The following is a 26457-nucleotide window of genomic DNA, read 5'->3' as shown; positions in this document are numbered from 1 at the left end:
TAAAAAAATGTATGCGCATCTGCTTTCAGATCAACAATTTCAAACTTCTGACTCGGATTTGGATAGCAGCTTGAAACAGACAAGTCAGACGATGCACCACCAATAAAAGACAGCAGCAGTAAAATGTGAATTTTAGTGACAAATTTAGTTACCTTATTTTTAAATATGTTTTGTTGTAATAAATTTAAACATCATAAATGTAAACAAAATGCAAACAAACCATCACAAATGACTGCATCTTTAAACGCCGGAAAGTAGATTAAAAATACACCTAGAAATAAAAATTTGCTGCCTATTTTTAGGCGATTTTCGGACTGAAATATTTCCTCAACTTATGTGTGGCACATATTTTTTAATTGGGAGACAAATTGCAAAAATCTATATAGGCTGACACATAGCCCCAATGTGTCGATTTCGTTGAGTGTACCTCTACATTTCATTGGTTTTTACCATTGCGTTCATTCGCATGAATACAAAATGAATCCAACAAGCTGTCAAAGCACGTCAGCATTTTTCGACGGCTCGGTTTGGTTCCAAAAATTTAAACATCAACATAGCGCCCGTTGCCGGAACGTAAAACGGCAAATACCCGTCTCCAGGAGGCCTACATCACATCTGCTGAAGCAAATCCAGAATCTGAAGATGAACGAGGATACCCGGATCATAGCCACGGTACTGTTACGAGGGCTGTTCTCGGCTGAGGTTCTGCTAACGAATGCGACGCTGCAGCACCAATCGGAAATTCCGAGCATGTGGCGAAAGATTTGCGGTAGCGGAGGTTGCCCCGAATCTTATTGATGACAATGCCAACAACCAGTGGCTGGAGTTCGAGCAGTTTATTTTTCTATGTGCCAGCAGCCTAAACAGCCAGCCTCAGGAATCAACACTGCGAACTTTTCGATAAACGGGAAGGCCAGCATTAGCCACTGATCAAACAGATGCTGATAAATAACCTTGACCCCTTGTCAGATCCGGAAAAGCGGTTCCAAGCCGTTGAGGCGTTTAAGGAGGACGATGTGCAGCATCAGTTTGATTATTTGTTGTCAAGGCACGTAACCAAGGCAAATGTTTAGGGAATCGAAGAAGGTAGTTTTTATTTTATTAGAGATATTTTTTAATTTTTACATGTCATCATTTTTCCAGAACTACCCAATCTCTGTAGATCAATGTAGCTGGGAAAATTTGTAGTGTACTTTATGAGTCATAAAACATTACCGTGAATTTGACAGCTAACTGACAGTTTTCTGGCAGTTCAAGTGTCACATTTTCAAGTATTGGTGTAGTTCATTAGTATGCTATACAGAATAGGATGAACCCCCCTCTGCACAACACCAATGTTCATCGTGTTGACCGCAAAATTTCTGTCTAAGATGGCCGACCGAACGGATCAACACGGCGCGGAGCTCCTGATGTTAAAAGATTGAACAGGTAATATAAATTCTGATTTTTTTAAATATTACTTCATTTTGTTTATTTTTTGGTTACGGGCCTAAAGGGCCATAAAATGGCGTTACGTGGCTGCGTTTCTTCAGGCTGTTCTCGGCGAAAACGCCTCGCACTCCAATGCCGACATCGATAAAATCCTGAGCTCAGTCGATATTATCGTTTCCGATCGCGAGATGCTGTCTTTGATGCCAGCCGGTGACTGTGGTGCCCTAGCTGCTGGTGGTGCCGCTGCTGATGGTGGAGCTGCTCCATTGAGCAGAAGGAAGAAAAGAAGAAATGTCGGAGCCCGAGAATGACGACATGGGTTTCGGTCTCTTTTAAGTGTAATAATATTCGTGAATAAAATATAATTAATAAAATTGAAATTAAAACTAAAAGAATATATTTTTATTGAAAAATTTACTTAAATTCCTTTTGAAACCGAACCACCCTTTTGTATTACACATACATGCACACCTTTCATTGCAATGCACTCACACATAAGCACAGATGTCAACCGAGCTGTCATTCTGAAAATTCATTTCTAGTCATCAAAATTCATCAGGTTGGGCCATTTTCCACTAGAAAACAATGGGACGGCTAGTAGGCGGCAAGTAGGATTTCTACTAATCTTTCTAGTGGTCCTACTAATCTTTTCCGTCAAAGGGTAACTGCCCCTTCTGCTGCACTGATGAAATGAACTACCGTAAAATAATACGATGGATAGCTATTTTTGGCACCTGACAAACACAAGAGTTAAATAATAGTACGCTGAAAGAAAATGGAACGCCAAATCAATAAAACAGATTAATGAAAAAATTCTGTATTTTTTCATTGAAAATACACGAAAATAGTGTAAAAGTAATCGCAAAGCTCTTAGTTGCGTTAAGCAGACACATCACCCATTTGTCTGTTTCGAGTCTTGAAAATTTTCGATCAGCCGACGGGGATAGAACCCCAACTGTTTGTTTGATTGCTACTATCGTTATGTAGAAGAACGTATTTTGGAGTAAAAATTCACGTTAAAATATTTACAAAATTGCAATTCACATTTTTTTAAATGATTTATTCCAATTCCGTTCGATTTTCATATATTTCTTGGCTTTTCCACCTCGTTTCCAACAGAGTCACCTGCGAAATAGGTTACGACTCCAAAAGTCACTTGCCACCGACTTGAGTCACGCCATTCGCCTCTGAGAATACGGTGACAGTAAAAAAAAGTTCATTCAAGTCACCTAAAGTTCTTTCAAGTCACGGCATTCGCCTGCTAGAATACGGTGACTCTTAAAAACGGAGTCACTTCACGTCACTCGCCTCGCAGAATAAGCCCCAGTAATTTTGAACGACGAGCAGAGGACATTTTTGATAGAGAGGCGACAATTTCAAAGTTCTCTAAGAAGGTTTGCCACGCCTCCCAGAGTCTGTTTGAAGGAATATCCTTGGGAAAAGTAGGAATTAAATCCCATCGAATCGAACCACTTGCTTCGTCCTGTAGCGGCGCTGGTTGCTCAGTGTTGCGCCCCCAGTCATTGTCGACAAATAGCGGTTGCTGGTTTTCACTTCTTACGGATTTTTCAATCAGCGATTGAAGTAGCTGTCCGAATTCATCCAACCGCTTCGCAAAATCCGCATTACCTTGAACAGGCGTCTCTGTTGCATTTTCCGATCCACCGAGGTCAAAATATTCTTCGTAAACTGGTTCCTGAACTGTCGGGGCTCGGACGTATCTCCCGACTTCCGCCATTTTGTTTTCCTACATAATTCGAAGTGAAAAAGTTATTGCGCTGGCTGTTGGACGAATTTCATATAGGTGTGTTTGCCTACCTTAATTGGCTTTTCGCAGACGTTCGGGGTTATGGGTGCCTTGACAAATTTTCCGACTTCAGACATTTTGACGCTTTGAAAAATAAACGAGCAGTTAAAAAACTTAAATTTTCGCTCCGTTGCCGCTTGACGATGTTTCGTAACTGCCTTTCTCTCTGTCATAGATTCCGTTTGTTTCGTTCTGAGAGAGACTCTTATTTTTTTTCTCAAAGCTGTTTCACAACTTCAAAGTTTCTGTCATTTAGGGAGCTTCTCTCGCTTCTCTCTCTTGCAGCGATCTTCGAGGCACGTTGTTGACTCTCTAAAAAGCTTTCAGCTGAAGCTGCGAAACGAGAATCTTCGAGACACGCTCTCATTGCTCTGGCTAAAGTTTTCAGACCTGATGAGGCGGCCTTTCAGATACTTCTCTACTTCTCTGGCAAGCTTCCAGAAGCCGCCATGCTTTACTGCTTTCGGGGAACGCTCTCTTTAGCGAGCATTCCATGGTTGTCTCCGCTCGCGGCCTTCGAGGCATGCTTTAGCGTTGCAGGCAGACTTTCTAAGCCGCCATATTTTGCGACCTTCTAGGCACGCTCTCTTTGGCAACCATTCCCAGGTTTCCTCCGCTCGCGTCCTTCGAGGCACGCTTTAGCGTTGCAGGCAGACTTTCTAAGCCGCCATATTTTGCGACCTTCTAGGCACGCTCTCTGTGGCAACCATTTCAAGGTTTTCTCCGCTCGCGTCCTTCGAGGCACGCTTTAGCGTTGCAGGCAGACTTTCTAAGCCGCCATATTTTGCGACCTTCTAGGCACGCTCTCTTTGGCAACCATTCCCAGGTTTTCTCCGCTCGCGTCCTTCGAGGCACGCTTTAGCGTTGCAGGCAGACTTTCTAAGCCGCCATATTTTGCGACCTTCTAGGCACGCTCTTTTTCTCTTAGGCAAGCACTTCAAATTTACCTCTCGCGCGGCCTTCGAGGCACGCCTCAGGTGAGCAGAGGACTGAATCAGGCCGTCCACCCAACGACGCCATGTTGCCGCAAAAAACTTTAGTTTTCTCCTCCTACCGACAATCAGGCGATTCTCGCGGGAAACCCTGCCATTTGAAATCAAATTACCAGCCAAGTCTCCTGGCAGGATCGCCAATATGGGATTCGGGCCCCGTCCGTTGGAATCGCCTGATTGGCGGTGCCGACGTAGGCCTGCAGAACACTTACCCTGGGTTGCTTCCTCCGCCGACTCGCGATGAGACTGACCCCGAGTCGGGAGGCGAAGTGTTGCCGGTTTATCTGGATTACCGATTGGGTTGATGTTAGCCTTGAACAGTATTGTGACACCGCACACGTTCCTGCCGCACATTTCTATTGTCTATAGTATTATTGGCAAACTAATTTAAATTTTCGAAGAAACCCTCAGCTGAACCGAATGTATATATTTTTAGCAAATGGAAATGAACGGCAGAGGTGTAAGAAAACGGTATTCCTCCCAAGGTCGAATATTTTGCCACCATCAAATCAAAATCAGCCTCAAAATATCACCTATTCAAAAAGCATTATAAATAGTCTTCAACTATTTTTTTTTTTTAAACGACTTGTCCACGATAAAGATGAATACATCAATAAATGATAAAAAAAATCATTTTGCACAGCTCGAATTGAATTTTTTCTACAAATTTTATTATAAAAGTTTCATTTACAGTAAAGGCGTTTTTTTCGGCCAATCTTATAATCCCATTTCGGGTGGAAAAGAAAAAGAGAGAGACTGGAATGGCAGCAGAGGTGCCGTGTCAACAGTCTTATACTTATTTTTGAATTTTGGAAAATAAAATTTGAATTGTAATTGTAAATGTGCTTTTTAAGTTAAAATACGAGAACATCAAATAAATCCGTATTAAAATAGTTGAGTCCATTTAACCGATGAAAATGATCGGTTCAGAGGATATTCAAATGCAATCAACCGAATATTTTCCAAATTCGAATCTAGATTGGATCCACAAGAAATAAAATTTGAATCTTGAAAAAGATCAGTTTTTTTTTACATCGGTACTTACCTCGCTTTCCACTTGAAAGTATCACGCCAAAAACTAATTAAAAGTCATCCAAGTGAAGCCACCTCTGAGTGGGTTCTGGACCCGGATTCGGAAACGATGTCCGGGATGAAATTCCACCAAAGCTTGTACACACGGGACATTTCCTTGGAAGCTTTGTTTGCATGAGCCGATGTTTACTGTGGGGACGATAATGGGTTAGAAAATTATATAAATAAAACTTGATTATTTAGAATTCAATCAATCTAAACATACCTTGCTTGTTATTAAATTATCGCCAGACAATGGTTTCTTTTACTATAGCGCTCAAAATGTTTCTGAACAAAAACAGCGGAAACATCAGAAACAGAACTGCGACAAATTTCACAACACAACAATCACGCACCAAAACGAAACACGCGCCCGGATTGCTGCGATTGAAAACTGCTCGTGTTTCGTTTTGTTCATCGCAGCACTGCAAAAAATATCGTCTGTTTTCGAGCAATCGAGCAGGCGGATGGAAATCGAGCCGAACACGGATCGAATTCTTACCGCTAGAATTCGAGTGCTGGCATCTCTGTTTTGCAATCGGCCCGATTGAGCAAACCTTCCTGACAGGGTTTTTAACGGCTTCTTTAAAAGAAAGAACTGGAAATTTTACACAAGTTTCTGAAGATTTTTTGTTCGAGCAATTGTTCATCAGTTCATCAGTGCCCACATTTTCAAAAGACGCTTCAAGCGAAAAATTTCTATTTTGATAGGCTCAGATAAGTTTTACAGGCTCAGTGAATTCGATGTTTTTGCCTGAAACACCTTCTGAAACGAAAGTTTCGACTCGTGGCTTCCCAATCGAACGTACGTCCAATTAATACACCTCATCTATATTTTATTAATTATCAACAAAATGTCAACAAACCACACCCGGAAACGGATCATTGAGAATCAATTTTCCAAAGAACAGCAACACAAATCCGACGGCATAACTACAGTCCATGGACAATAACCTTCATTACCTCGAAGTTTTTTTTGGTGGCGCTGGGGCAATCAGCTGCTGTCGTTTTTTGCTTCTGCTGGACGATTGTTGTGACTGTAAATTAAACGACTGATAAAGATACCGATTTTGGTGATGGTGAACTATTTGATACTTACCAGCAATTCGATTTAAACCATAATAAAACACCTAATTATTATTCACAAAAATAAATTCCGAAAAAATGGCGAGGGCTCAACCATGGTCACAGCCTACATTCCCACTGCAAAGAAAAAAATTGGCGAAGATATCTTGACAAGTTATTGGTATTCCACTCGCGTACATGATAAAACTGCAAGAGTGAGTTACCGAGTTCGGTACCGAAGGTACCGGTACCGGAGGAAATTACCGAGTTCGGTAATTTTTTTACCGAAATCCTAACATGTGTAAATCGGTAAACTGTTCGGTAATTTTTTCGGTAAAAAATAAACGAACATCGGTAAATCGATTCTTCATTTACCGATGTTCGTTTATTTTTTACCGAAAAAATTACCGATTTACACATGTTAGGATTTCGGTAAGAAAATTACCGAACTCGGTAATTTTCGTTTACTGTGTAGACTCGAAATAAATTAACTGTCATCAAATGACAAACAAATTTTGACGCTTGTCTTGCTCAGCGATGCTGTTTTCAGTTAAACTTTACAGTTTTCGGAAATTTTTTACCGAAAATGAACTGCGAAGAGATTTGTTTACAAATAAATGAACGAGCTTCGGTAAATCGAAAACAGGTTAACGAGGTTCGGTGGATACTATAGTCATAGATACGTCAGATTGATCAATTACCGAAAATTTTCATTTACAGAACTATTTCTGTAAAATAAATTACCGAACTCGGTAATTTTCGTTTACTGTGTAGGGTAGCTTTTTGTTTTTGTTTTGAAAAATGTAAACACCAACTGGTCGCCATTTTGATCTTTGATGATAAGCACTGTTCAATGCTTTCCTTTAAAAACTTCTTTAATTAAAAGCATCAAAAAACCTTCATCTCTCAACTTGTTATGAATTTACAAATCATTAAACAAAGAATGTATATGCTCCTCACCAAGGTGCGCTTGCAAAACCACTACAATTGCATTGCCAATTTCATATCGTTACTATCTGGTCATTGAACATACGTAGGGGAGATGGGGGCATAATAGCCACCTTAAGCAAAACGCTTATTTAACCATAGAGAACAGCTGTAATATATGAATTACATCATTGTTTCGTGTTCAGACACTCAAATAGTCTATTGCCTAATTGGATGACACTTGGAAAAGTAGATAAAAACGTTTAAAAATGCATTTTAAAAATTTTTGCCGAAAGCTGAAAACCAGACACTGTAGAGGCATAATGAGAAACCCCCCGAGGCAGTATGAGCACCATTAATGAAGGCATAATGAGCGTTTTCTGCCGGGAATTCTAGCAGCAAATTCAACTCGATGAAGTCAACTGAGTAATAGAGCTACAGCTTGACTTGTATCGTCTGACGATTTGGCCTATTGGTAAGATGTCGGAGAGGTAATCAGTAGGCTCGAGTTCGATTCCTGGCCGTGGTGATTTTTTTTTTCATTTATCATTCATGATCATGATTGCACTAAACGGTGAGGCGTAGATTCATCAAACAAAGCAATAACAAAATAATCTAGGTCTGTTTGTAGAATTCAAAGAGTTAACACATGCTCATACATTATGTTTCTGGTGTTTTGTTTGACGGATGATGCTTTGATGCTATTAGCCGTATAATGTAACAATAAAAAAAATCAATCATGAATGGTATGTACAAAAAAAAAATCCCCTCCACCAGGAATCGAACTCGAGTCTACTGATTACCTCTCCGACACCTTACTAATAGGCCATATCGACAGACGAAACACGCCAAGCTGTAGCTTTATTATTCAGTTGACTTCATCGAGTCGAATTCGCTGCTAGATTCCCCGGCAGAAAATGCTCATTATGCCTTCATTGAAAGTGCTCCCGAATAGCAAAGACCATGGTATTAATATAACGGAACTATGATTTTAAATTTAACAATCAACTTCATCCTAATTTCAACATATTTATCAACCTCCTTAAATTTTGAAACCACCATGGTTTTTAAACTAACTGTGAAATGTATTGTTGATTCATGATGTTTCACAGTTGCCCGATATGTCAGAAACATGGTATCACAGCTATTATCTTATGATTTGTGATGTTACAGTGAACTTTATGGTAAAAAGATAATACAAACCACACGAATACTGGTAAACTTTTTGCTCTTTTAGCCTTTTTCCAATTTTTCGTGTAATCGCTTCTCGGCCTGTTGGCTAAAATAAATTTGTCGTGTGCAGATTTTTGTATACGCGCCATTGTCCGGCCGCAGTTGTCGAAAATTTTGAAATAAAAATTCCTACAATGAGTTGTTTTTAAGATTAATTTTGTCTTTATATTTACTATTTTCGTTTCTTTTTTTTCTAGGAATTGAAAGTCGGTCCACTGTACGAGAAGAGCGGCGGTCGGATGGAGTCGATTTTTCTGGTGAGTACTTTTGGTGTACATAAATATTATATGAGAGTAAATAACTTATTCGAAATTGTTTCTTTTTTCAGAAACAGGCGAAAGTAGCTGCGATCCGTCGCCCAGGCTTTAGATCTAGGCCGTTTAAATGGCTTAATTGGACCACACGCAAATTTGGGACCTGGTGCTAGAAATAATGCTGTAGCCGTCTCCCAGAGCATGATTGAGAAGGAGGAGGCGTCGGAACAAATGCAGATGGTAGAAGCGGGATAAGTGACCCAGTGGTGAGTGTATCACAGTGTATTTAAAAAAAAATATTAAAAATAAATAGTTTTGAAAGCCAGTAAAATAGTTTTTTTATTATTGTAGTTTCGGAAAGAAAACTAATAAATTAATTTCAACCATGAAAATTCACGGTCACGATGGTTTCTAAAAACTGTGAATAAACATTGATGTTCACCATCGTCAGAACGATATAAATTCAACATAAAACAACGAATTTCACAGTTTTCTTAAAGAAAATTGGAAGCTGTAATGACTATTAACATTATAGTTTGGTTATTTTAAATGTATGAAAAAAAGTTCATTTGTTCATTGTTAAGTTGCTTAACAACCCCCTTTTTTCATGGTAAATTTTGCCAAAACTATGAACTTCACTGTCGAAAACTATGAATTTGACTGTGTATTCAAGGTTCCATATACCATGATTCGAATAGTTTCAACCATAAAATTCATGGTCGCGTGAAAATGAAATTCACGGTCATTACACAATGTTTTTCTATTCGGGCTCTGTTCGCCTCTAGTGAACAAATTATAGTAAGAAAGCGTTTTAAAATTGATTAAAGTGAAAAATCAAAAATTTTATGACGTTGAAAATTGAGAAACAATGTGTAGATCATGTTGCAGTGCGTACATTTCAGATCAAGGTGATTTAAAGGTCATAAAAGCTTATTTGGTAGTGCTCAAAAATTATAATATTTTCGTCACTTGAGAACCTAGCTGGTTATTATTTAATATTTCTGTAAAGCTGAGAAGGATATTTCTTTTTTGGTGAAAAATTAATACTATGGATAGTACGCAACAAATCCCTATGAAAATTTGTTTAAGAAAATACGTACTTATGTAGAAAAAAGGAGTGCTCATTATGCCCTGGGTGCTCGTTATGCCCTCATCTCCCCTAATGTTGTTGTTATGTTTACCCTACCACGATATGCCGAGAAAATGTAAACATGAGGAATCAGCTGTTCGTCTGACAAGTGGGGAAATGCCTTATTTGGTTTTGTTTTCGGATCAAATGGGTTTTGGTGGACTGAACCGAGCCGATTTATGTGCGGAACGACTCGAAATAGTTGTTCTTTGCGGAAAATGTAAGTCTGGTGTTATTTTTCTTTATGCTGTAATAATTTTGCTTTCTTTTTCTCTTTGTTCCAGGTGCCATCAGGAATTTAAAAATAGCTACGGAAGGAAACGCAAGCATGGGAACCGTAAATTTATTCACCAATATTCATCTTATCGATCTGGGTAAGCGATGCTTCTGATACCACCAAATCAACCTCCGGATTGCTGGTCGTTCATCACAATGGACCTGGTAAAACACCGCCGAGTAAAGAAATTAAAAAAAAAAAAATCAACATCCCGGCACGGTAGCTGCTGAAGGCCTAAAGCCTAGTCCACACTAGGAGACGGTTCGTCTCGAGACGGTCTCAGCGTCTCCCATTTTCTTCGGGAGACATTGAGACCGTCTCAGGTTTCCAACAACAACAACAACAGACAACAAAGTTCGTCTCATAACAGAAATCGCAGTTCATGTTGCCTAGTGTGGACTAGGCTTAAGGAACTGCATGCATAGAGGAATGAAGGTAAGCAAAATGTGGCGAGAGTATTGGCGTGAATAACATTTGTTATTTCCGCATTTCAGGAAAAAATAGGCTGCGACAAAAGTTCACCCAGGCAGAACCAAAACCGATGGTCATCTTCAAGCTACTGGACTAACTGGAAGACATTTGGATTGCACGATGGAGTCGCCGGCCAAAAAAGTGAATTAATAAATTTATTAATTTGTGAAAATTGAATGAAATAATAATGTGCTAAATCCGAAAAAACTGTAAATATATGATGGGAATCTACAATATCTATTGTTGATCTATTAAAATCAATCATAGAAATATAATTGAATCTATTATATTGACAGTTAAATCAACTATACCAGTATAATTGAATTTACTGTGTGGTGCTCATATCTGCCATTATGTTATAACACTCATAGAGCTGATGAACTGGCATCACCGGTCATCGGACAGTCAGTCAGTCAGCGGCAGTGATCATCGGGAGAAGTTGTCTATCAAGTGCGTGTAGTCCGTTGCTCGGGATAAGGACCGGTAGTCAGGCGATTCCGGAAGTCATAGCCCGAACCGTATATTAGCGATCCTGCCAGGAGTACTGGCTGATAATTGTTATGATATTGGAAAAAGTAATTTCCGTGAGAATCGCCTGATTGCTGGCTGGTGTGAGGATATATTGTTTTTTCAACAACATGGCGGCATTTGGCAGTCAGCCCATAATAGTGAGAGAGCACAACTATCTCTACACTGCAAAAAATCCACACTTAGGTTGTATGTTTCCCCCACACATACGTCTTAAAAATTGCTCTACGCTTAGATTTTATATGATCGATATGATTCTTATTTGTCACACATAAAATATATGTTAGAAATATGAAATTTATAAGCTTTTGACACATAAATTCAATGATTTTCATCTTTGAAAATGTTCATGTTTTCAAAATGGCCACCTAGAAGACAATGTTGGCGTACCTGTTCTGTGTCAACTAATTAGGTGAGTAATGCTTAAATTAAAATTAGATGAGTGTATCTTCATTGATATATGGTTTTCTTACTCGCAGGAAACTGGCAACCGACTGACATACTGACGCAAATGGGCCTCCTGGAAGAGGTCGTCTGTACCATTCGCATCCGGATTTTGGCTGCTGACTTTCTTGCGGGCTCCGGTTGCACTGATTGTGGTCGGCCTTTTATCGATATTCGAGAACTTTTGTTTACACATTCTGCACATTTTATAAGGCAGTAAAACAAAAGTTGTTAAAACATTATTTTTCTATAACTTAATTTTCGCCTAACACACAGAAACAACGTTCATCAACGTTGCAAAATGATACATATTTATATAAATGGTGTTTAATTGTTAATCTCCAATTATTGATTGTTTATTCAGAAATTATCTGATAATACCTATTTTTCATTGTTCAATATTTCTAAATACTTGATTGTAGTGAACCTTCATATAAGAGAAGCGACATCTGATCCCTCTTAAAATAAAATATGTGGCAACGTCGCCGAAATCTTGGACAAAAAAATCCCCAGCACTGTTTTCTGGCTCAATGTTCAAGCTCTAAAGTGAACACTCTTTCAATGCAACAAAACGACATTGAACTCGATGCCCGAAGGATCGCGATAAACGGTATGAATGACTTGAATTCCGTTAATAATCAGTTAGTTTTCTAACTAGAAACACGATTCATCAAAGCATTGAAAAAAATTGCACCTAATCATAAATTCATATGACCAGTTTAAAAATTATCTGTTTGAACTATAACAACAATCACAATTACCTTCCTTGGTTGAGTTTTCAATAAGAAAGGTAAAAGCTCTGCGACAAAATGCTCGGATCGATTGGAATCGATTTTGACAGTTCTTTTGCTCGATTGGAATTTTGTATTTCAGATGTCACTTCTCTTATATACAGGTTCACTACTTGATTGGTTCATTTTCATCATAAATTATTTTTTGTTTATTTTTTTTTTCTTTTCACTTTCTCAAGTTATCGTCATTCAAAAGATTACTTTTTTCTCTAGAAGTTTTTGCTGATTCAATTTATATCTGAATTCGTTATATTTTATGTTATTCATTTAAATGTTATTTGACGAATAATAATTGACTCTCTCTTATTTTTTTTAATTTTTTTAATTATTTTTTATTTATAACTTGTTTATGATTTTCCACTTTTTTTTCTCATGTTGTTATTATTATTGTTTATTAAAAGGTTATTTTTAAAATTTATGATAACTACATATATATTCTTTTACATTGATTTCCATTTCATATTGACTATATTTATTATTTTTATTCATTGTATTTCATATATATATATTGTACTTTTATATTTACCAGAGGGAATGCATCTGGGGATAACCTGAAGAAACTATTGCAAGCGGAGTGGTAGCCAACCATTGCAGGTTATTGAGGGTTGGATGCCTTCTCTCGACGAACCATCGGCCGTGGAAGCCTTCGGGCCAACCACACAGACATAGGCAGGACCTTGCTACCGATGGGGGACCCTTACATACATACATACATACATTCTGCACATTTTATAAGGTGAGTTTAAAGTCCTTTTGATCGGTTTCAGGATTCTAACACATGTTTTGTTTTACCAACATCGTTTCGTAGGCTCCCGGAAATTGATGAGATACCGTCTTCCAATTACGGTTTCAGTGGAATAAGAACGTGTTATCATTAGCATAGACAAGATTAATTGATATGATGCCGAAAAGTAAAAATAAATTTTACAAAAGTGTTTCAATAACCAGAAAAATGAAAATTATATTTTCATCCGAAAAACCAATTCCAACATAAAAAAAAACGCCTTTGAGTATGCACATAAGTAAACGCCTTAAAGTAGACAAATGTTTTAGTATAATGAAGGCTTATAATATTTATGTGTGGGATTTTTTACTTTTTATGTGACGCATATAAAAGTTATATTCATGAATTCTATATGTGAGGGCACGTATTTTCCAAATGGGAATCAAATTGCAAAAATCTATAAGGCTAACACATATTCCTAATATGTCGATTTTTTGCAGTGTACGGAAGCACCTGAAAGTTCGCTCGGAAAAGCGTGCCTGGAAGGCCGCGGCAGCTTAGAGAGCTTGCCAAGAAAGAGAGCGTGCCTCGAAGGCCGCTAGCTTGGGTGGCTTAGAGAAGCCAGCCCGAAGAAAGAGCGTGCCTGGAAGGCCGCGTCTTCGAAAATATGGCGGCTCAGAGAGTTTGCCTGAAAAGGAAGCGTGCCTTGAAGGTCGCTGGAAAAGGTGGCTTGAAGAAGCCAGCCTGAAGAAAGAGCGGGCCTGGAAGGCCACGTCTTCAAAAATATGGCGGCTCAGAGGCTTGAAGAAGAGCGCGCCTGAAAAGCCGCGTGTTTTGTTGTATGGCGGCTCAGAGAGTTTGCGCGAAGAGAAAGCATGCCTTGGAGCCCGCTTGACTGGATGACTTGGTCAAGCCAACCTAAAAAAAAAATTGTGCTTGGAATGCCGCATGCTAAATAATATAGCAGCTCAGAAAGTTTGCCCGAATAGACAGTGTGCCGAAGGCCTCTGGATTGGGTGACTTGGAGAAGCCAGCCCGGAAAAAAGCGTGCATGGAATGCCGCGTGTTGCATAATATGGCGGCTCAAAGTTTGCCTGAAAAGAAAAGGTACGCACCGACGGCCGGGTTACACGAGTAATCTGAGAGTCGGAGAAATAAAAGCGCATCTGAAGCTTTCTTGAATCAGCATGCTTGTCGCTAGAAGTGTTCCTAGGAGAGCTTGTCCAAGACATAGAAGCGTGCTTCGAAAGCCGAATGAAAAAAACTCACAAGGAGAGAGGCTTGCCTCGTAGGCCGCGAAAAAAAGGCGTGTCTCAAAGACCGCGAGAAACTTGCCTGAGAGAGATTGCCAAAAAAAAGAAAGCGTGCCTCGAAGGCCACTAGATCTAGGGTGGCTTGAAAGTTATCCCGAGAGAAAAAGCGTGCATTGAAGATGGCAGAGGAGAGAGCTGACCAAAAAGTGCTCAATGGCCGCTGGATCGGGTGCTTTTAAGGACGATAGATCGGGTGGCTTCGAGAAGCAAACCCGGGAGAAAACGCGTGCTTGTAAGGCCTCGTAGCATTACATTTAGGAAAACTTTCCTGAGAATGAGCGTGACTCCTAGTCCCTTCTATTTGGCAGCCCAGAGAGCTTGCCTGAGAAAAAGCATGCAATGAAGGCCGCGTTGCATTGCAGGACAACCGAGAAAACTTGCCCGAAAAAGAGCGAGTCTCGATTCGAGACTCTCGAATGGCGTGAATCGGCCCTGGATAGTGCCCTGGAAGGGTGTCTGGAATGCTAGATGAAAAATAGTGCTAGTGCGACTGAAAGCCACTCTACTAGAATAGTAATTTATTTTTTGAAAAAAATTTTAAAGTAGAGGAAAGGCGGGAATATAACTACTCTAAAATTGTCTTATAACAAGAGTGAGCTTTGAAGACTGCTGGAAATGCGGAATTCAGTTATCTCGTTGGGAAAAACCACGACTTCATATTGCCAAAAAAACAAAGACAACAACATGCATGTCGGGCATGTTTCTTGAAATATTTAAAATCTAAAATCGATCATACAAAAAAGATATTCGATTTGTTTGATGGTTTATTTAATCCCTGCAAGTTTATCATATGAAGAAAGAATGAACGATGAATTAAAAATTTGTAGCAAACATCTGGGGACGACCAATGTCTGAATTCTGAACAAAAAGTTTTATTTTTTTTATTTAAGACGGAATACTATGTAAATAAATAATAAGTTTTATTGAATGATGATTTTCGGAGTATTCTGGAGAATATATTACATACATACTGTACATGACATAATCTTGATGTCGTAACTAAATGGAATACCGAATGCAGAATTTTCTCATGGTGGTTCTATTGAAAACCAAGGTTTTGCTCTGCTGGTCAAATAGAATAAAAAAGATGTAAAATTTGCGCCCGGAAGCCAACAGAAGCAAGCGGCTAGAAAGCTCGTCAAAAGAAAATAAGCGCCCGGAAGGCCGCAAGATAATGTTTAGAAATCTAAGCAAACGAGAGCCGCAAAGAAGGGCGTCATGGGAAGAACATATCTTGGACGCCGCTAGAGAAGAGAGCTGGGATGCTTATAGCTTTCAAAGAGCTCTGAAAAGGACGTTTGAGGCGGAATGTGACACATTTGAAAAAGCTCGACCGATGGTAATGAAAAAAGCAAGTGGCTTTTGTAAGTTTTTTGAAAGTATGTGCTTTGACACCATGAAAAGATTATTGAAGAAAGGTTTTCCAGTGATAATTGAACGCAAATGTTACTAACCTTTTTAAACTTCTTCTCTTAAGACGAATGCATGTTAAAGTGGATGTGAAGTCACAATCACTTCAAGAGAAAATCTAGATTTTTACGCAATTCTCGAACTCTGATACTTCAGCTTTACAATGAGAGAATGCAAGTAAAACAATGGAGAGTTCTGTTAGTAATAAATTTATGAATTACGAGTAGTATGTTACACGTGCTATCAAAATGCTATCTTATGCCCCAGAAAAAATGCAACGATTACTTGAAACTATAAGCTACTCAGCAGAAAGCAGTTTGGTTTCGGAATATCTTAGATCAGGAAAAGAAACTCTATTTATAAGATCCATTTCAAACTCTTATCAAATATAACCAAAATAGAGCGGAAAAACACATTGTGTGATGATTTTAGATTTTAATGCGACAGGACCCATTACCCCATATACCTAATACCTTTGATTTGTTTCAACATTAAGGCACAGAGAATTAAGGTGCAGATGATTGAAAATCCATCATTATCTCATCTATGTGTGAGATAGGATGTTTAGCAACGTTTTTGACCAGAACACAAAAAGTCTATCGTAAGGGTGATGGAACATAGCTTGAGGAAGTGGCTATCACATTTGCCAGTCAAAAATGTGATTGTATTTCTGGTAGTAGATAAGAAACTTAAAAAAAAATAAGTTTAAATTTTTTTCAATGAGGGAAGGGGGGAGATGTGTGGTGCTCATATCTGCCATTATGTTATAACACTCATAGAGCTGATGAACTGGCATCACCGGTCATCGGACAGTCAGTCAGTCAGCGGCAGTGATCATCGGGAGAAGTTGTCTATCAAGTGCGTGTAGTCCGTTGCTCGGGATAAGGACCGGTAGTCACTCGATTCCGGAAGTCATAGCCCGAACCGCATATTTACTATATTTATTGTTGAATGCACAACATCAATCATACGATTATAGTTGAATCTATTATATTTATAGTACAATCATATTTAACTGATCGAACACAAATCGTTCGTTTCCAAAACGGATTATCCAAATCTGTAGCTGTGACCTCTGGTGTGCCTCAGGGGTCTCATTTAGGACCTCTCCTTTTCATACTGTTCGTTAACGACATTTCCTTTATTCTAAAACGGATTGAATACCTAATATACGCCGATGATATTAAACTATTTCTGAGAATAAAAACAACCGAAGATGTTGAAACATTTCAAAACGAAATCAATGTTTTCTTTGAATGGTGCAACAAAAGTTTACTTCAATTGAATGTTAAAAAATGCAACTCTATATCATTTAGCAGAAGACAAAGTCACCCTATCATTGAAACAAAATTAGGCAATCAACCAGTACAAAAATGCAAAATTGTAAGGGATCTCGGCGTCATACTGGATTCAAAACTCACGTTTGTAGAACATCAGAACAGCATCATCAATAAAGCATATTGCATGCTAGGATTTGTAAAACGTTTCAGCAAACACTTTCAAGATCCGTACACCATAAAATCACTTTATATATCCTATGTTCGTTCGATATTGGAGTATTGTAGCATAATATGGAATCCTTATTCAAATATTCACGAGCAACGTCTCGAATCAGTTCAAAAACAATTTTTGTTATACGCGCTACGTAAAATAAATTGGACCACTTTTCCTCTGCCATCGTATGAATCTCGTTGTAAGCTTATTGATATAGAACCTCTCAGTAAACGCAGAGAATTTTCCCAAATTGCATTTGTAAATGATGTTGTTACACAAAGAATAGACAGTCCTGAATTACTTTCAAAACTAAATTTTTACGCACCCTCCCGTCCATTAAGAAATAAACATTTGTTCTACATTAAACTTTACGACAAAGACTATGCAAAACATCAACCTATTAATCAAATGATGTACAAATACAATTTAAAAAGTGAAATTCTAGACGTAGCGATGAACAAAACACAATTAAAAAAGGCATTCAAAAACAACTTCATAGAACAACAAAACAATAGCTTATATTAGTTTTAAGTAGTTTTAAGTATTGTAGTCTACATAGTTTGACTTAATAAATAAATAAATAAATTGAAATAAATGTTTAAAATTAATTATATTACTATAGTTGAATCTATTAGATGTGTTGTTAAACGCAAAATATCAATCAGATAACTTATCTATATATATAAAATAGGGAGAGAGACAGCCCATACAGAAATGTGCGAACACGCAAAACTCTTCACTGGATCATCCGATTTGCATGCAATTTTTTTTGTTGTGTTCGTCTTCACGCGAAGAATAACACAACGGAGAGATAATTTCGAAAATGTTTTTGTGGAATTTGAAAATTAATTTTTAGTTTTTATTCGTATCAAATAAAAGTCATGGCACCCGATTTCATTTTTTTTTCATTGGAATCACCCAGAGTACACACAAAAAAAAGCATAGTAAAATCTGGGGGAGGAAGACTGAATAAAAAAAGAAAAAAATCTTTCAAACGTCAAATTTCTCTCATCAATCTACCGACCAGTGCGAAGGTTCAAAATCTTACTTTCATATTTAGTGAATTTCAATAAAACTTTTTTGATGCTGAAAAGCACTTGTTTTGCATGAAACAATGATTTAATTAGGTTTTTCTTTTGCTCTGACGAATTCTGCAGATCAGGCGTATTGAGTTGCTCAAATTTCGTTAAAGTTTTTGAAGCTGATAAATAAAAATTGTTTGATTAATGGTCGTTCTTAAAAATAGCTTAAAGAACAGATTTAGATTTAGGGTATTCCCATTGATCGAACAAAATTTTTATATAGTTTAAAGTTTACGATTACAAATCTTTTCAACAATTGTTGGCTTTTTGCCGAACAGTAAAAAAACGATACAGAAAACGATACAGCGAATTTCAGTCTTCCTCCCCCAGAGTAAAATTACTAAATCCGTGGTTTAAACGAACAACAGGCGACCATATTTTTGAGTCAAATATGTTTTGTTGTTTATAATACCTTACGCATAGCTATTTTACCATGTGCTCAATTTGGCTGCGCATAGTAAATTCGACTGCGTTTTAGTAAAATTGTCAATGAAATGATGCATTGTTTTACTTCGTCCCTAGTAAAATTAATATGTTTCATGATGAAACTAGTATGTGTTATGATAAAGATTAGGAGGAGCGAGGAGCTTGATTTAAATAGTAAAATTACTATGTATGTTTGTTTGTTTATTTGCATGCATGCATTATGACATTATTTGAAACATGAAAATTCACACTTCCGGCACACGTCGGTCAATGTTAGTGTGTTCTCCCGATGCTCTGGAATGATTTTCAAAGTTAAGAAACTTGAAAGCAGCTCAAAATTAGTTTTTTTACAAACGGGTTTGATCATTAATGATCCTGAATTAGTGTAAACAACAAGAATGTTTACCATAGTAAAATTATCATACGCACTTATGTTTTTGAGTCAAATATGTTTTGTTCTCAAAAGTACGATGTGCGTAGTATTTTGTTGATATGAATTGGTGCCACAATGTCAAAATTACTATGCGGACGGTAGTTGTGATAGAAATTATGATAAAATTATCATGACCATAGTATTTTCGACAACAAACATTGAGAGTTATCGAAAATTACCAGGTACATAGTAATTTCAATATTGTTTCATGCGCACTTTCACAAAATCGATGTTAAACTTTTCGTGGTTGAAAATACTATAGCGCTGAAATGGTAAAATTATCATGACAGCGTCTTTGGGATGACCACTCAATTTTTTTCCGTGTAGGAAGGCGCCAAAAGCAATCAAGGCTTACTGATGTGCATCTATCTCTCTATAGGAAGTTTTGGCGCCAATTTTCATTGCAAGTGTACTTTTCACGTGGCACCAGTAAAATGGATACTTGGATGTAATTGTTTACCTTCCGTATGGGGTGAAAAAAAAAGAACGCAATAAGCCGGCATGGAGTATACTTAATTATTTTCGAAAATTGTCGTTTTTTCTTCAACATCAAGGCAACTTTAACGTGTTTTAAACTAATTTACCCAGCCGGATTGCCCGGTTTTACCCGGACTTGACCGGGTAATTGATAAAAAAAAATTTAAAGGGCCCGGTCAAGTCGTCCAGCCCGGTTGTCCGGATTTTGATAAAAAAAAACCCGAATTTTACGTATTTAGTCATTTCATTTGCCAAATAAAAAAAATCTCTTATTAAGTTAATTTTTTTTTAATTTTGCGTACTAAAACGAAATTTTTTGAGCAATTTTTAACATAATAATCATGCACGGTTTCTGGATGCTTTAAATACGATTCAAAATTGTCGGATTCTTCTAAGGCATCTTCCAAAATTTCTGATGCGTTTCGAAGAAAAAAATTTAGTAAAGTGCTTTTCGTTTTATTTTTATTTTTTGGAGTAGTTTCTGAATTTAGCCCAAATTTGCCTGGTACTGCCCGGATTTTTGATTGACAATTTTGAAATCGAATGCCCGGATATTGTTAGGTTTTAAGATAGAATAAATTTGCCTGACCAGGATACGCGCGGAAAAAATTCTGATCTCTTTTATTTACTCCGTTATTTTGTTTTGTTTATTTTCCGGTAAAATGAAAGACTGTCATATTATTCAAGAGAAATAATATTCTACGTTTGACTGTGGAAGTTTTGACAAATCCAAAACAACTGAACAGATAACAATGAAATATTCCATTACAGAATCTTCTGTTCATATTTATGGTATGACATCAAGAGAACGTATATTTTTTAATTAATAGAAAAAGACGACCATAAATTGATTTACTTGGTTTTTGTAAACGTCAAGAATGTAATGAGTTAGTTCGAGAATAGAATGATATTAACTTTGTAATTCTACACTCAACGAAATCGACACATTGGGGCTATGTGTCAGCTTGTATAGATTTTTGCAATTTGTTAAACAATTAAAAGATATGTGTCCCACATATAGCCAAAAACATAGAATAGTAATATGTGGTGACAATTGAAACGCATATGTGGAACAAATATAAGTTATGAATATTGGCATACAGAGGCTATATGGACAAACATATTGAATCAATAAAGCTTTTTACTGTGAATAAATCAATTTATTTACAAAAATAATCTAAATAATCTAAATAATCGAACAAACTACACTTTTATAACCAACACTTTTTATTTATTTTGCTCATTTTAATAAAAAAAAACACTTTCAAGCACTGGTATGCGGCGGCATCGGCCCTGTACTGCCTTCAATCGTGGAGTTTTTCCTTCCTCATGGCGAACTGCATCCCAGGTCTTTTCTTGTTTAAACTGTATGCCTTATTGATAAGTACACGGGTCTGGATCACATCCGTTCTCCGAGCTCCAGCAAGCAAACATTTTTAACTCCTTTTCCGAAGACCACCGAGCCGAAATCCTGATAAAAAAAAACAATCACCGTTAATTTACGGCATTTTCCAGTGATAACTGACCTTAAAACTTACTTCCATCAACTCCAGAATCGATTGCTGAACAGGATCCTTTGCCTCCGAGAACATTTTACGCACGATTTCTCTTTTTTTTCTCTTTTCGTTCCGATTCCACGCAATTGAAATTGAAATTTTGTGCGCGCCATTTTGCAAGAAAAAACAGACTAAAATCATCGACAAGGGGTTCGATGTTTTTTCGACTGGTTCACACGCTCATTCTAATTTGGTCAGCTCACTTTATTTATTCCACATACACAATATGTGTCAAGAAGTTGGATTTCATAAGATTCAAATAAATTAAATGTGTTGAATGATTTTAAAACCGTATGTGTGGAGAAACATACCATCTAAATGTAAATTTTTTGCAGTGTATGTGAATTTCATCAGAAAACTAAGGAAATGTTAGATATTATCTCTTTCATTGAAAATTGGATTTCGTGCAATGTTTTGCAGTCGCAGTCATCCGTACAAAGGTTGACTGAAAAGAGGTTAGCGTGTAGAACTCCGACAGATTTTACACTGATTTGACAGGTCGCACGAATGTGCAAGTTCGCACAAATGTCGCAGTCATGAGTGCGCAGTCCAATTTAGTGCGCTGCGATTAATACTATCCACTTCTTCCTTTCATACTAAGAGCAAACGCACCAATACGGGAGTATACGGGGACCGGTTTTGCTCATTTCAGGGGACCGGTTTTGGTATACTCACTCTTCCGCGCACCAGGCGGTAGCATAATTATTCTACATTCCGCATTGCACTGAGAAAAAAGGAAAGAGAAATTTGATCAAGAATTAAAATACGGACCGAGTACATTTTCTGAGTCGTGAGATTTTTCGCTTGAATTTCTAACGTATTCTGCTAAAGATCCTGATGCCCGATGGAAACCTCGGTGCAAAACGTTATTCATACAGGCTATCAGTCGGATTGTAAATCGATTTCGTCCCCTCCCAAGTAACCATTAAGCCCTGATAAATGGCCCTAGTTTGGCCTTATAGTCGGTTTTAGAAAATGCTTTACTGAACCTTCTAACTTTATGCCCCGCTTTAGGGCTGATCAAAAGCCACTTTTGGCCTGTATTTCGGCTCATTAAGTGCCTATAGGAAGCTGTCAAAAAAAATTTCCCAGTGGGTACAACCCACTGGCTGAAAAATAAACAAAGAAAAAAAACTTTAGGTTTTGTCTTTTTCCCTCAAATTTTTTTGTTATCCTATCTCAATTACTCTTTCTTTCCACAGCTGTTTATTTTTTCTGCCGAATGGTATATTTGCTACAGAAGCAGGATTCGAACTCTAACCATCTAACCACCCTTGACACAGATGTGCTTAGCGATCATCGGCGCCTCTACGCATATTACTATTTCATCCATGCATGTTTGCTGGGGAATTTTACCTATTTAAATTAAAATGCCCAAGTGACCCAATCAATTATCTGAGCTCAAAAATGGAAAAGATGATTCATTCCTGAGTAATAATTAACAAATGAGCTATCTAAAGGAAGAGATTAAGCATACAACATAATATTACTTAAGTGAAAAACAACTTTATATTTCCATTCTTTTAGGTTAACCCAGGACAAACTTTGCACAATTACAAATTCACACTTTTTATTCGAAAAAACAAAAACAATTCTCACTATAAGATTAGCACAAGATTTACACTACGAGGACTCCAGCTTGTTTTATTTTCTCGTTCGGCACCTTCCCGAGGGTTTCGTTGCCGATGCTGCTTTTCCAGGCTCGAGCGAAGATTCACTTCCGCAGATAATTTTCCGTTGTTATTCGGTTTCCTTTTTTGGATTCCTGTTAGCTGGCGATCCGAATCCCCCAAAAAGTCTCGACTCAGGGCCATGGGAAATGATTCGAAAACCTGAGAAAGCACTTTTTAGATTAAATATCATCCACCATTGACAGCTTGTAAGGGACCAATTACCTGTAAAAATTTCGCATTGACGATGTCCTGAGAACCTTTTTATGACCATCTCGTCTTCTACCTCGGTTACCTCGTACAAGCAGCTTGTCCTCAGATTCAAGGTTCTTATTTTTGGAAAATAATTTTCCCAAATTTTTAGATTTTTTTTTCATTGAGTTCTGTGGGTGCAGTTTGCACCAGAGCAAAACAAATAACATTTGACATTTGTATTTGGCACTGAGGTGTTCAGTGCTACAAAGCCCTAAAGCTGCAATACAGGCTGATATGGTGCTTATTTCAGGGCTTTAAGCTCACAGTGCCTTTAAGCATTTGTAAACATCTTTTACGACTAAAAGGCACTGAAGTGCTTTTTTTTGGCCCTTATGTGGCTTACAACAGTGCTTACTGGTTTGCTGGGCTGTCCACGGTAGCTGCTGCAAACATTCTGATCCAGGAAGCTGACGGCGATGGCGAGATGGTGGCCGCCCTGGAGAATCTCCCACCTAATGAGGTGGAAATCAAGCAGGGTTTCGAGGCTTCGGTCGGTCAGAATCATGGAACAAGTTTCAGTGGCGGTGGGAAATTGTGGTCCTGGGACGTTTCCGATGAACCCTGTCTATACGGGAGATATTTCAAGAGAGGCTAGCCGTTACGGAACTGGAGCAGATCGAAGATGTGGAAAAGTTCTACGCCGGCAACTTCCATGTACTGACGGACGAGTGTATGGTGTTGATGCTTCTGTACAACGTCCTGCTAGTGAAGCGTCTGGAGAGCGTTCTCAGTGAAAGGATCTTCTGATACATGGAACCAACGGTAGCCAGGAGTTAATCTCATGTCGACGGGACGTGCTCCTCTACGTTTCAATTTGATAAGCGCCGTTGAAAAGTAGGTTGACGATTTTAGAGCCCCAAAAGAACCGTACCATGTTAAATCTTTTAAATAAATTGTTCACAATGAAGTTTTTTTTTCGTTTTGTAATCGACTTTCTTGTTTCATCGAAAAGAAAAAAAGCCTTTACCGGTATAGTCTAATATGTCGAAAGTTAGCTTAATTGCATACGTAATAAAATAACAATCATAAACCTTTAGTTTCAATTCTATTGTAATCTTTTTTCCATGAGCACTCACACACAATCGCCAATCAATCATACATTTAAAGATTTAAAGTAGGACAGAGGTCATCATAAAGAAAATCTTATAACGTCGTGCATCCTGGGAAAAGGAATAAAATTCTTGCTTTTGCTACTGTCATTCGAATTAACATAATTTTTCTATATAGAAAAAACTAACTTAAACAACGACTGGAGGTCACTCGATTTAATGTTCTTTAGTTCGTCTAGCACGGCAAAAATGTTGATGGATTTGCCTGTCAAAACTAACTTAACTCTGATCTTTAACTTCCCCGGGAAAGGCATCGGATGTCTTCCTCTGGTAGTACTTCCGGGGCTAAGTTAGCCCCGGATAGCACTGCTATGTTATACAGAGCAGCATACTTTTGTAATTCTTTCAGAAGTTGAATCTGAAAGAAATGAATTTTTGTTTAGAAAACGCCAAGGAATGAGAAGATTCAATTTTTATTACCAAATTCGCATGTGTCATCGCTTGCTTGATGTTTTTGGAAATTCCAGTCAGACCCCATTGCTTTTTTCGAAGGAAACAACGGAACTTCGATGCAAGGTTGTTCATCCGGCAACGGAAACTCACTCAGCACTGCCACATAGAATAGCACATCAGCCAGGGTAATTTCCTCTTGCCCATTTCGTCCACCTAACGGCTCTTCTAGTTCTGTTAAACAACCATTTTTGGTCACAAAATACGATGCTTCGAGTTTGTTTATCTGAAATAGAGTGAGAAAGGAAAAAATGTTATCAATATTCAAAGGTAGAAAAAAGTCCAAAACAATAAAATACAAAATAAATTACTCACCACCAAAACCAGCATTTGCACTTTCTCGTTCAATTCTTGGATAAATTGAACTTTTAACACGGAAAACTGTATCGAAATTGGTTATTCCAAAAATGAATCCATCCTCAATTTTGATTTTCATACAATTCTTTTCTTAAAAAGAAATCAACAAACATCTACACGCTGCAACGTCGTTTGTTTAATTCTGCTTAAAACGGTAGAATTTTTTCAGTGCATGTTTGCTCTCGCCCCTTTCTAGTGAGCAAATTTGGTGATTTTGTCGGTCCCGACGGCAACGGCCCTATTTTGCTCACCTTCATACTAACCCCCGGTGCGGTATAGAAGTGATCAAACTCGTGAGCATTTTCACTTTACTCGCGATTGCTGCGGATGCCCTAAGGTGCTAAAAAACTAAACAAAATTAAGGATATAAATAGGGTTGACTTTGTAAAAATAAAATTCATAATTTGATCTAACACTCAGTATCAGAAATCAAGAACAGATAATTGGTTCAATAACATCTTCAAATACAAGAAGCTTGAAAATAAAAATTTTAGTCTCGACGAAAATATGATTCAAGATCCAAAACAGAGATAATGAAATCTGAATTAGATTTGCAATGACTTTTTTGAATTTCATTTCTGATTTTGAATTCAAGATCTCAAAGTAAAAAAAGATTTCATAACCGTTTGATTTGAAATTGCTGTGAATAAAAATTCCAAGTACATACACATATATTGATTGTTCTAATTTTCTTTGTTCAGTGCTTAAGCATCCATTTCTCGATAAATATGATAAAGTTAAAGTCGATATAAAAAAGATGATTTCAAAAATTAAGAGGAGATTATCTAATATTGAGAACATATCAAATGCATGAAAGATAACGAAAAACAGAATGGTATATGAAAATTTGTTGATATTTATATATTTGCAGCATAAAAAAAATCGCGAAATTTCATACCATGAAAAGTGTTGTGCCATTTCTACAAGTTTGGTACCTAAACGATAAAGAAAATTTCAAACATGGTTTTGGTGAAATAGGAAAGACAGTTGATCAAAACTGCTTAAAATGACGACACATTTCAATAAAACACTTTTTGGCACTTATCTTAGGGTCAATAGAAATTGAACATATCGGTATCAAGGATCCTCTGTAAATGAAAAAAAAAATGTAAAACGGAAGAAAATAGATTTCTAACTTTATGCCAGAAGATATTCGCTTTCCAGTTTTGTTGGAAGTCAATCTTCTTCGAAGATTTTTGCCCCTGGAGGTAGGCACAACCATAATATGACAAAAGTATTACGAAAATAGTCAAAAAACTGCGTCGATTCACTCCGTTTGAA

General features: G+C 37.6%; 3 protein-coding genes across 3 annotated transcripts in view; 1 reads left to right on the top strand and 2 right to left on the bottom strand.

Annotated features, from left to right (window-relative positions):
- LOC129754766 (probable ATP-dependent RNA helicase DDX46) overlaps positions 1 to 26457 on the top strand; it is a 93687-nt gene that overhangs the window by 24443 nt on the left and 42787 nt on the right. The gene's annotated exons all lie outside the window — the stretch shown is intronic.
- On the bottom strand, positions 1529 to 3376 carry LOC129737762 (uncharacterized). The gene is made up of 3 exons (XM_055728924.1): positions 3250 to 3376; positions 2902 to 3178; positions 1529 to 1689 (listed from the first exon to the last, which is right to left on the bottom strand). The coding sequence occupies exons 1-3, from the start codon at positions 3313 to 3315 to the stop codon at positions 1529 to 1531; spliced, it is 504 nt and encodes a 167-aa protein (XP_055584899.1). The 5' UTR covers positions 3316 to 3376.
- LOC129754801 (uncharacterized) lies at positions 24333 to 25504 on the bottom strand. The gene is made up of 3 exons (XM_055751046.1): positions 25135 to 25504; positions 24790 to 25045; positions 24333 to 24727 (listed from the first exon to the last, which is right to left on the bottom strand). Exons 1-3 carry the CDS (start codon positions 25147 to 25149, stop codon positions 24684 to 24686), a joined length of 315 nt encoding a protein of 104 aa, XP_055607021.1. The 5' UTR covers positions 25150 to 25504; the 3' UTR covers positions 24333 to 24683.

The sequence above is a fragment of the Uranotaenia lowii genome, chromosome 1 (assembly GCF_029784155.1).
Source record: "Uranotaenia lowii strain MFRU-FL chromosome 1, ASM2978415v1, whole genome shotgun sequence".
Lineage (NCBI taxonomy): Eukaryota > Metazoa > Arthropoda > Insecta > Diptera > Culicidae > Uranotaenia > Uranotaenia lowii.
Note: the sequence above shows the minus strand (reverse complement) of the source record. Positions and strands in the feature narration are given on the sequence as shown.